Below are 12,891 nucleotides of genomic sequence, written 5' to 3' on the forward strand. Positions count from 1 at the left end.
CGAAATGATCAAGTATGACACATAGAATAGACCTGCTATCCCCGTTTAAATAAGAAAATCACATTTCAGTAGGCCTTTAGTACATTTATATATTTTTAATATCATCTTTTTAAAATTTACTACAAAACTTTTTCCACTGAGGGTCGCACACAGAAACATGAAAAATGTAAGGGTATATTCTTTTCCTCAAAGGAAAACTGCACTTTGGGGTAATTTTGCCCATCATCCACAATCTATGTGAGGCAAGACCACACCTCTTTCTCATGTCTGTGTGTTTTAGATGGGGAAAAAAATGCTAGCATGAGGCAGTTAACAATGATTCACATATTCTGCCTGTAGAGCCCTGTAAAAATACTCCAACAAGGTTTTATGTACATGCTGTGTGTATGTAGTAACAGGCAAATTCATGATAATATGTAATTTTGACAGTATTTTACTCATTTTAAGAATTACTGCATTGATTTCACAGGGCGCATAGCATCGAGCGCTACTTCCCTCAACAATAGCAGCATAGAGAGTGTGTTCTGTGTTTGCTACCACTAATAATGGCAGACTTTGAACTAGGGCTGGGCGATATATCGATATATCGCGGGTTTGTCTCTGTGCAATATAGAAAATGACTATATTGTGATATCAAGTATACGTTCTCACACAGTTGCTTTTAGCTGCGGGCATTACACTACAGGCTCTCCTCGCTCTTTCCGGTCTCTCCTTCTCATAGACAGCAAGCGCACCTTCTTACACATGTCACATACTGTCACGTCATACGTCACATACGTATACGCCCTCCCCGAGCAGAGAGGTAGCAGCATGGCTAACGTTAGCTGTGATGCTAGCGGAGTGGTGCGAGCGGTAATACAAGAGAAAGAAGGTGCAAATCTGGTAACAAATGGAGGAATAAATAATTCCCACTCCTCTCTGAGCTGCCACCTTAACGTGGTAGAGGAGTTTGCGTGTCCCAATGATCCTAGGAGCTATGTTGTCCGGGGGCTTCTATGCCCCCTGGTAGGGTCTCCCAAGGCAAACTGGTCCTAGGTGAGGGATCAGACAAAGAGCAGCTCGAAGACCTCTATGAAGAACACAAACAAGGAACCCAGATTTCCCTCGCCCGGACGCGGGTCACCGGGGCCCCCCTGGAGCCAGGCCCGGAGGTGGGGCACGATGGCGAGCGCCTGGTGGCCGAGCCTGTCCCCATGGGGCCCGGCCGGGCACAGCCCGAAGAGGCAACGTGGGTCCCCCCTCCAATGGGCTCACCACCCATAGCAGGGGCCATAGAGGTCGGGTGCAGTGTGAGCTGGGCGGCAGCCTAAGGCAGGGCACTTGGCTGTCCGATCCTTGGCTACATAAGCTAGCTCTTGGGACGTGGAACGTCACCTCGCTGGGGGGAAGGAACCTGAGCTAGTGCGTGAGGTGGAGAAGTTATGGCTAGATATAGTCGGACTCACTTTGACGCACAGCAAGGGCTCTGGAACCAGTTCTCTTGAGAGGGGCTGGACTCTCTTCCACTCTGGCGTTGCCGGCAGTGAGAGGCGACGGGCTGGGGTGGCAATTCTTGTTGCCCCCCCGGCTCAAAGCCTGCACGTTGGAATTCAACCCGGTGGACGAGAGGGTAGCCTCCCTCCGCCTTCGGGTGGGGGGGGGACGGGTCCTGACTGTTGTTTGCGCTTACGCGCCAAACGGCAGCTCAGATTACCCACCCTTTTTGGATTCACTCGAGGGAGTACTGGAGAGTGCTCCCCCGGGTGATTCCCTCGTTCTACTGGGGGACTTCAACGCTCATGTTGGCAACGACAGTGAAACCTGGAGAGGCGTGATTGGGAAGAATGGCCGCCCGGATCTGAATCCGAGTGGTGTATTGTTATTGGACTTTTGTGCTCGTCACAGATTGTCAATAACAAACACCATGTTCAAACATAAGGGTGTCCATATGTGCACTTGGCACCAGGACACCCTAGGCCGCAGTTCCATGATCGACTTTGTAGTTGTGTCATCGGATTTACAGTCTCATGTTTTGGACACTCGGGTGAAGAGAGGGGCGGAGCTTTCTACCGATCACCACCTGGTGGTGAGTTGGCTGCGATGGTGAGGGAGGATGCCGGACAGACCTGGCAGGCCCAAACACATTGTGAGGGTTTGCTGGGAACGCCTGGCAGAGTCTCCTGTCAGAGAGAGTTTCAATTCCCACCTCCGGAAGAACTTTGAACATGTCACGAGGGAGGCACTAGACATTGAGTCCGAGTGGACGATGTTCCGTGCCTCTATTGTCGAGGCGGCCGATTGGAGCTGTGGCCGCAAGGTGGTTGGTGCCTGTCGTGGCGGTAATCCTAGAACCCGCTGGTGGACACCAGCGCTAAGGGATGCCGTCAAGCTGAAGAAAGAGTCCTATCGGGCTTTTTTGGCTCATAGGACTCCGGAGGTAGCAGACAGGTACCGACAGGCCAAGCGATGTGCGGCTTCGGCGGTCGCGGAGGCAAAAACTCGGACATGGGAGGAGTTCGGGGAAGCCATGGAAAACGACTTCCGGACGGCTACGAAGCGATTCTGGACCACCATCCGCCGCCTCAGGAAGGGGAAGCAGTGCAATGTCAACACCGTGTATGGGGAGGATGGTGTTCTGCTGACCTCGACTGCGGATGTTGTGGATCGGTGGAGGGAATACTTCGAAGACCTCCTCAATCCTACCAGCACGTCTTCTCCTATTTCTGGGGCTGAGGTTGCCGAGGTAGTTAAAAAGCTCCTCGGTGGCAAGGCCCCGGGGGTGGATGAGACCCGCCCGGAGTTCCTTAAGGCTCTGGATGTTGTGGGGCTGTCTTGGTTGACAAGACTCTGCAACATCGCGTGGACATCGGGGGCGGCACCTCTAGATTGGCAGACCGGGGTGGTGGTTCCTCTCTTTAAGAAGGGGAACCGGAGGGTGTGTTCCAACTATCGTGGGATCACACTCCTTAGCCTTCCCGGTAAGGTCTATTCAGGTGTACTGGAGAGGAGGCTACGCCGGATAGTCGAACCTCGGATTCAGGAGGAACAGTGTGGTTTTCGTCCTGGTCGTGGAACTGTGGACCAGCTCTATACTCTCGGCAGGGTCCTTGAGGGTGCATGGGAGTTTGCTCAACATGTGCTTTGTGGACTTGGAGAAGGCATTCGATCGTGTACCCTGGGAGGTCCTGTGGGGAGTGCTCAGAGAGTATGGGGTAACGGACTGTCTTATTGTGGCGGTTCGCTCCCTGTATAATCAGTGTCAGAGCTTGGTCTGCATTGCCGGCAGTAAGTCGGACCCGTTTCCAGTGAGGGTTGGACTCCGCCAGGGCTGCCCTTTGTCATCGATTCTGTTCATAACCTTTATGGACAGAATTTCTATGCGCAGTCAAGGCGTTGAGGGTATCTGGTTTGGTGGCTGCAGGATTAGGTCTCTGCTTTTTGCAGATGATGTGGTCCTGATGGCTTCATCTGGCCAAGATCTTCAGCTCTCACTGGATCGGTTCGCAGCAGAGTGTGAAGCGACTGGGATGGGAATCAGCACCTCCAAATCCGAGTCCATGGTTCTCGCCCGGAAAAGGGTGGAGTGCCATCTCCGGGTTGGGGAGGAGATCTTTCCCCAAGTGGAGGAGTTCAAGTACCTCGGAGTCTTGTTCACGAGTGAGGGAAGAGTGGATCGTGAGATCGACAGGCGGATCGGTGCGACGTCTTCAGTTATGCGGACGCTGTATCGATCCGTTGTGGTGAAGAAGGAGCTGAGCCAGAAGGCAAAGCTCTCGATTTACTGGTCGATCTACGTTCCCATCCTCACCTATGGTCATGAGCTTTGGGTCATGACCGAAAGGACAAGATCACGGGTACAAGCGGCCGAAATGAGTTTCCTCTGCCGGGTGGCGGGGCTCTCCCTTAGAGATAGGGTGAGAAGCTCTGTCATCCGGGGGGAACTCAAAGTAAAGCCGCTGCTCCTCCACATCGAGAGGAGCCAGATGAGGTGGTTCGGGCATCTGGTCAGGATGCCACCCGAACGCCTCCCTCGGGAGGTGTTTCGGGCACGTCCGACCGGTAGGAGGCCACGGGGAAGACCCAGGACACGTTGGGAAGACTATGTCTCCCGGCTGGCCTGGGAACGCCTCGGGATCCCCCGGGAGGAGCTGGACGAAGTGGCTGGGGAGAGGGAAGTCTGGGCTTCCCTGCTTAAGCTGCTGCCCCCGCGACCCGACCTCGGATAAGCGGAGGAAGATGGATGGATGGATGGATGGATGGAATTAATTCCCAAGAAAAACAGCAGAGGTCCATCGTCTGGCGGTGGTTTGGCTTCAATTGGGAATATGTCGAACAGACAACCGTAATTTGTCAAGTGTGGGGCAAAAGCGTTGCTATAAAAAGTAGCATTACTGCTGTAACAAACAGTTCAGGGTGTCCCAAGTTACCGGAGTGTGTTAGGTAAGGAGGAGGAGTTTTGTCCCTCCAGATTTGTTGCCGTAGGGCTGTGACGTAGGGTGTGTGTGGTTGTGGAAGGAGGTGTGTGATGTTGACATTAAAGAAGCGGTGGCTACCGAACCTGTTCTAATGTCTCTCGTTTATTATTTTATTAGATAAGTACACTGTATAGGCGAACCCAGGACACTCGGCTGCACTGCTAATATATAGCATCATTTGAAAAGTCACCCGCTAGACAATGAAGAGTGCTTACTCCGCACGTCAATATCTCCGTTTGGTGCCACACGTCCACACCATCAAAATGCCGAGGCAAACATTTCCAGATCAACACCGTATGAAAAAATAGTGATTTTTTTCAGTTGTGATTTCCTTCTCTGCATGAAAGTTTAAAAGTAGCATATATTAATGCAGTATGAAGAAGAATGTTTTAATGTAGACACATAGAATCATCATACTGCTGTGATTATATGCATCAAGTGTTAATTCAAGGCTAAGGCAAAATATCAAGATATATCTCGTGTATCGCGATATGGCCTTAAAATATCGCGATATTAAAAAAAGACCATATCGCCCAGCCCTACTTTGAACGCCAACAAAAACTACTTTGGGACAAACGATGATCCAGAACCTTATCTTTTTGAGCCTGAATATATGGAAGATGAGCTCCAAGTTTTAGAAGCTGTGCACGAAGCAGGCCCACCTATAGTGAAAGTAGGGATGTAACAATAAACGGTATTAATTAGAGTTGAGGGAAATAATCGATTTTTAGATGCATCGCAATTCGGACAAAGACGATTATAAAATCAATTAGTAAACGTCAATAATCTATATATTTATTGTAAATAAAGTATTGCAGACAGTTCTGCAATTTGGCTGACTGCAGCGAGACACCTCACCGAGAGATTTGAGCAGCCCCTTTATTTTAGGGCGCTTATGTTCCAGTTATGCACACATTTGTATGAATTAATAAATGTGTTAACTTTTCCTTATTGCAAATGAACTGTTTTTTAAAGTTGCAATTGATTAACAAGAGCATATGAACAGGAATCAATGGTTTTGTTCTTTTGTGGTGTAAAAAATATTGTGTCTATATACAAATGTTGACCTTACAATCAAATTGTTTATACACTGTATCAAATCTTATTGAATCGTTCCGTTTTTTAAATATATTGCATCGTAACCCATGTATTTAACTGCATATCGAATCGTCCACCACAAAGAGATGAACAACCCTTAAATTGTATTGCGTTTCTTCAGTTTACGCCAAACTATATTATTAAATTAACATGATTCCTACATGTATGTGCACTTCATGTGTATTTACATGTACTTTTTGAGTATATAGTTGATAGAAAAGTGCTATATAAATCCCATTAATATTATTACTTTCCTTAATAGTTTGACACTGATTTCATTGTGAAGAATATCAATAAAACAACCTCAAGTTATTTTTTCCCACCTTTAATTCATTGCATATTCAGCAAACTAAATTCCAACAATCAGGGAAGGCAGAATATAGTGCAGCCTGTGTTTCATTGTCCAATTAGCAACAATTGAAAAAAAGAGAGCAAAATGACACAAGAACAACTATATGTTAATACTAATAACACATCAATCAATCAATGTTTATTTATATAGCCCTAAATCACAAGTGTCTCAAAGGGCTGCACAAGCCACAACGACATCCTCGGTACAGAGCCCACATAAGGGCATATTATGCAAATCATATGACATCATATAAGCCACACTCCCCACCGCCACAAGTATATTGGCAGTTGGAGGAAACCATGAATTATGTGGGATGAGGGAGGAAATCAGTGAAAAGGAGCTGCGTGCCGGGCCGCACATGGACAGTAAACAACGTTCCTGGACCGCATCATTAGGGACAAAACACAATCTAACAAACTATGAAAGTATTAATGTAGCAACATTTTTTGCAAAAGTGCATCTCAATCTGTGCGTGTGTAATCCAATTTGTGTGCGTGTGTACTAATTTGTGTCTGTGTATCAATCTGTTATTATGTTGTGGCGATCGATAAATATATCCACAAAGCAGGACTTCTATTTCCAAGTTAAGAGTGAAAAATTATAATATCACAATGGCAGCAAATCTTGGCGCTATGTTCATCGCTACAATCTTTTAGCAGTAGATGCACTTCATCATCAACTCCTGCCTCATCAATTACAACACATTGATAAGCCTTTGAGGTGAGCGATATCAAAAAACGAGACGTACCAGGACTCGGTACGCAACTTAATGCTAGCAAGACTGCTATTAGCTATACACAGGCTGTCTGGGCAATGCTAAGTGGAGATGGACTCTGTGATGCACTTCATCCTCACATGACATTAGTGAGCCTTTAATGTGAGCGATAAGAACGGACAGCAAACCAATACCACAACATGGCTAATGGTCGTAGTTGACCAGGTTTTAACAGAACAACTTCAGCACATTAAAGCCCTGTTCTAACTTAGAGGAATTACCAAGGATGTGATGAAGTATTTCCACGTTGTGGCCATGTTGTAGTGGCCGGGTGACTGCCATGTAATGTAATCTACTAGAACGTACTCAAAGATACTATATTGGGAGTGTAAAAGTGACTATATGGCTGTTATTTCATGTTTAGAGGGCTCTAATTACCGTATATATATTGGACTGGAGAAGCGGTAGAAAATGGATGGAGAATATAAGGTGCATTTGAAATCCTTTCATTTTCTCAAAAATTGACAGTGCCCTTATACCCGGTGCACCTAATGTACATATTAATTCTGGTTGTGCTTACCGACCTCAAAGCATTTTTATTTGGTACATGGTGTTATGATAAGTGTGACCGGTAGATGACAGTCACATATAAGAGATACATGTGGAGTACAAGATGATGCTAGCACAATAAAACACCAAAACTTTGATGTTTTATTGAGAATATAAATACAAACCCCGTTTCCATATGAGTTGGGAAATTGTGTTAGATGTAATTATAAACGGAATACAATGATTTGCAAATCCTTTTCAACCCATATTCAATTGAATGCACTACAAAGATAAGATATTTGATGTTCAAACTCATACATTTTTTATTTTTTTTGCAAATATAATTAACTTAGAATTTCATGGCTGCAACACGTGCCAAAGTAGTTGGGAAAGGGCATGTTTACCACTGTGTTACATGGCCTTTCCTTTTAACAACACTCAGTAAACGTTTGGGAACTGAGGAGACACATTTTTAAGCTTCTGAGGTGGAATTCTTTCCCATTCTTGCTTGATGTACAGCTTAAATTGCTCAACAGTCCGGGGGTCTCCGTTGTGGTATTTTAGGCTTCATAACGCGCCACACATTTTCAATGGGAGACAGGTCTGGACTACAGGCAGGCCAGTCTAGTACCCGCACTATTTTACTATGAAGTCACGTTGATGTAACACGTGGCTTGGCATTGTCTTGCTGAAATAACCAGGGGCGTCCATGGTAACGTTGCTTGGATGGTAAAATATCCTTCCATCCATCTTCTTCCGCTTATCCGAGGTCGGGTCGCGGGGGCAGCAGCCTAAGCAGGGAAGCCCAGACTTCCCTCTCCCCAGCCACTTCGTCCAGCTCTTCCTGTGGGACCCCGAGGCGTTCCCAGGCCAGCCGGGAGACATAGTCTTCCCAACGTGTCCTGGGTCTTCCCCGCGGCCTCCTACCGGTCTGACGTGCCCTAAACACCTCCCTAGGGAGGCGTCCGGGTGGCATCCTGACCAGATGCCCGAACCACCTCATCTGGCTCCTCTCGATGTGGAGGAGCAGCGGCTTTACTTTGAGGTCCCCCCGGATGGCAGAGCTTCTCACCCTATCTCTAAGGGAGAGCCCCGCCACCCGGCGGAGGAAACTCATTTTGGCCGCTTGTACCCGTGATTCTGTCCTTTCGGTCATAACCCAAAGCTCATGACCATAGGTGAGGATGGGAACGTAGATCGACCGGTAAATTGAGAGCTTTGCCTTCCGGCTCAGCTCCTTCTTCACCACAACGGAAGACTGAGCCTTTCATGGAATCTACTTTTATACCCAATCATGGCACCCATCTGTTCCCAATTTGCCTGTTCACCTGTGGGATGTTCCAAATAAGTGTTTGATGAGCATTCCTCAACTTTATCAGTATTTATTGCCACCTTTCCCAACTTCTTTGTCACGTGTTGCTGGCATCAAATTCTAAAGTTAATGATCATTTAAAAAAAAAAAAGTTTATCGGTTTGAACATCAAGTATGTTGTCTTTGTAGCATATTCAACTGAATATGGGTTGAAAATGATTTGCAAATCATTGTATTTCGTTTATATTTACATCTAACACAATTTTCCAACTCATATGTATGTTACGGGGTTTATAGTACACACAGTGCTCAAAAACCTGTCAAAATGTTTTAGCACGACTTTTGATAAGCTACGAAGCCGCACCGCTTGATGGATTGTCGGAGCATTACAGCTACCGTAGTCAGACATACTGTGCTTCAACATATGGTATTATTATGTTGTGTGCATAAGGACTCCAAAATAGCACCAATAAGGAGATATATTATCTTGCAATTTGTTTCGACCTATTATGCAAAACCAACTTTTCTTACTAACTGACTGGTACCTACTGATATTTATTTGGGATCTGCTTAAGTCACAAAAATGTGCGCGAGTCCACCATTGTAGCCCGCGCAGTAGTCAATAAGCTCCTTCTTTTTCTCTATCCTCTTGTTGTAGCGTACAGTTCTAACTTATATCCGTCCGTAGACTCGCTGTGGAAGCGCTTAAAACTACCGGTACAACAAAGATGACAGGGAGAAGACGCTGTCGAAGTGGAGGCACGTAGTAGTAAGACCGCCCACAAAACATGCTGAAGAGACGGCCAGAAAGCATCTTGAAGACGGTCTGTAAAACATAATCTTTGCAACATTTTGCCCAAAGTACCACCATTACATGTTATGTAGACCACAAGTTAGTCTTTTAAATGTAGAAAAAACAATCTAATATGACCCCTTTAATGCGCCTTATAATCCGGTGCGCTTTTTGTATGAAAATAGACTTGAATAGACCCGCTCATTGGCAGTGCGACCCATAGTCCGAAAAATACGGTATGTAATGTTGACACAGCTTGTGTACTGGATTTCAGTAGAATGTGCAGCGTACCTAATTAAGTGTCCCCTACTACTCTTAAAAGGGGACCTAGTATGCAAAATCAACGTTTCTTATTTATTGGTACCTGTTTTTGTCTACATGGGATCTGCATAAGTTTCGAAAATTTGAAATCAAACACTGGAGGCATGGCGGGGATATTTATAAAACAACCTTGCCTTCCTTCATACTTCCGGGAAATGAGTCATTTGGAATTTGCCCCATTGGTAATGTTTCTGTCATTGGTAACATCAGCGGATGATCCATATATGGTATAGATTTACCCAAAAAACTTTGCGCGAGTCCGCCATTGTAGTCAATGAGCTCCTTCTTTTTCTTTATCCTCTTGTTGTGGGCTCCTACATGCATATGCATCCTCCGCTGTTGCCATTTCTAACACAAAGCAGAGTATAGTTCCAACGTATATCTGTCAGTAGACTTGCTATGGAAGCGCTAAAATCTGCAACAAATGTGGTGGGAAGATGCAGTCGAAGTGGAGGCATGTAAATAAGACCGCCTACAAAACGCCGCATCCAGAGGAGACCGTCTGTAAAACATAATCTATGCAAAATTTTGACCATCATTACATGTTATGTTGACCAGGGATTCTCAAACTGTGGCACGTGGGCATCCATTTTTTTAATAAAAATGTCTTATAGTCAATCACAGTGTTACTGTTCAAACTGTGTGTAATGTTACAGTGGCCAAAACTTTTAAATATACTTACTAACTAAAACCTGTGCCTTGTTTGTAATCAATACTTAGGCCTACGACGCTAATGTATTTTAATGTTGGTCATTATGGTGCCGCTTGGAGATCCAAGTGTTTTCTGAGGTGGTACTTGGGAAAAAGTTAGAGAACCACAGACATAGACCCCAAGAAAGTGTTTTAAATGTAGAAAACAAAAACACAATATGACCTCTTTAAGACTCATCAGGGGATACATTATCAATTATTATCAGAAGCAACAGGCTATTTTCCCCAGGCTCGGGATCTTTCTGCGTGGAGTTTGCATGTTCTCCCCGTGACAGTGTGGGTTCCCTCCGGGTACTCCGGCTTCTCACATCCAAAAACATGCACCTGGGGATAGATTGATAGGCAACACTATATTGGCCCTAGTGTGTGAATGTTGTCTGTCTATCTGTGTTGGCCCTGTGATGAGGTGTTAACTTGTCCAAGATGTACCCCGCCTTCCGCCCGAATGCAGCTGAGATAGCCTCCAGCAAAGGGACAACGGTAGAAAAATGGATGGATGGATAGGCTAATTTCACATGTTAAAAGGAGCTAGTGAGATCATAACAATGTAGCAATGTTTACCTGCCTGTCACCTATTATTAAGCCTCCTTACAGGTACAGACTGTATACATGAGTGTAAACACTGTCAGTCTGGTTCAAGAGTAGCTTCTCACGTCGACATTTAAAGAGTCTTTATTTTGTGAAGGAAGTTTTAAGTTGACGTGGAAGATAAAGGCCGCTTGGGCCTGATTAACCTGCCTTTCTGGCTAACCTTTAAACGACTAAACCGGCTGCCGTTAGCCATCTTGCAGGGGGCAAGCTAGCAGCCGACTCTTGTTGTGTTAGCTGACGTTTGGACGTTCAACTTCGAAGGTTTGCCGCAGGGCTATGCTGTGTATATTATTGATTTGCTACACCTTAGCGAAACCGGAACGAAGGAAGGTAGGGCCAACTTTTGGCGAAAGGAAAGGCGGTTTGAGCTACCTAGCAAGTGAGCAGCCTCGCCCCCTAGCCTCCTACCGCCAGCTGCACCTCGCCCGCTGCCTACTCTTGGCACTATCAAGTCTGCCTGTTCTTGGCACTATCAAGTCTGCAAGGTAACCACCAGCAGCCTGGCTTCAGTTAGCTACAAGCTAACTAGCGCATTAGTTCCACTAAGCGACACCTTCTCTTAGCTCCTGCCGCTAACTTGACAAGTGTCGTCCGGGGGTCCGGGCGAGCTTACATTCGGAAACCATTAAACCGTTATGGTTGGCGTCGTTCGTATTTCGTGGTCGCCATTATGATGCTAACACTTAGGACTGAATAACAAGACATGATCTGTTAGCTCCAGCTAATAGTAGCCGGTGCTGCCCTGTCACAACCTTTCTTCTCACACACACCAATCCCGCGCGCTAAAGTGTGCCGCGGTGCTTACCTTCATGACGGGACATCCTACGAAGCCACGGGTGGCCCCGAGCTCGGGCCTGACTTGCAAAAGGAAAATAATGCTGTGAGTATGGAGAGGAGAAGCCGGGGCTGGCTGGCTGTCCCTGGCCTCTTCCCTCATGAAGGATCCGCTGTGCTGCCCCCTCCTGCTGCTGTGTCACTGCTCTGATGCGCGCTCAGACAGCCGCGAGATGGCGCTGTTGTCAAAGCGATGACACAACATGAAGAAGGCATCGCTTATATATCCATCCATCCATTTTCTACCGCTTATTCCCTTTGGGGTCGCGGGGGGCGCTGGAGCCTATCTCAGCTACAATCGGGCGGAAGGCGGGGTACACCCTGGGCAAGTCGCCGTCTAATCACATGGCCAACACAGATAGACAGACAACATTCACACTCACATTCACACACTAGGGCCAATTTAGTGTTGCCAATCAACCTATCCCCAGGTGCATGTCTTTGGAAGTGGGAGGAAGCCGGAGTACCCGGAGGGAACCCACGCAGTCACGGGGAGGACATGCAAACTCCACACAGAAAGATCCCGAGCCCGGGATTGAACCCAAGACTACTCAGGACCTTCGTTTATATATATATATATATATATATATATATATATATATATATATATATATATATATATATATATATATATATATATATGTGTGTGTGTATGTGCGCCACTATGTAAAAAATGCCCCAAGGCATAATTAAAAGATAAAAAGTCATAATTATGAAAGACAAAATCGAAATTATGAGATTAAAGGTCATAAAGGTGAAATTAAAAAGTTGTTAATTATTAGAATAAAACTTCCAAATAATGACAATAATTTTTCTCGTAATTTTAATAAATTATATTTAATATAATTGATATAATTATGATTTATATAATTTATATTATAATTGATATTTATATATGGATGGATATATATAATTAATGTAATGTATATATATTTATATCATTTATATTTATTTATTTTATTTTATAATTGTGACTTTCTATGTCATAAATTCGACGTTTGTATCTCATGATTTTGACTTTTTTCTCATTACTGTGACTATTTCATAATGTAGACGTCTTGTCTCATAATTATAACTTTATCTTCAACTTTCATATCTCACAATTTTGACTTTTTATCTCATAATTTTGACTTTCTTATATCATTATTATGGCTTTTTATG

The 12,891-nt window shown here is 45.2% G+C and overlaps 1 protein-coding gene across 1 annotated transcript in view; it reads right to left on the reverse strand.

Annotated features, from left to right (window-relative positions):
* Positions 1-12,011, reverse strand: part of LOC133620381 (E3 ubiquitin-protein ligase KCMF1-like) — a 46,954-nt gene extending 34,943 nt beyond the window's left edge. Inside the window, exon 1 of the mRNA XM_061981842.2 lies at positions 11,702-12,011. Coding sequence (XP_061837826.1) covers positions 11,702-11,717 — 16 coding nt within the window. The 5' untranslated portion in view covers positions 11,718-12,011. The remainder of the gene's footprint in view (positions 1-11,701) is intronic.
* Between the last annotated feature and the right edge of the window lie 880 nt (positions 12,012-12,891).

Source organism: Nerophis lumbriciformis, linkage group LG24 (genome assembly GCF_033978685.3).
Source record: "Nerophis lumbriciformis linkage group LG24, RoL_Nlum_v2.1, whole genome shotgun sequence".
Lineage (NCBI taxonomy): Eukaryota > Metazoa > Chordata > Actinopteri > Syngnathiformes > Syngnathidae > Nerophis > Nerophis lumbriciformis.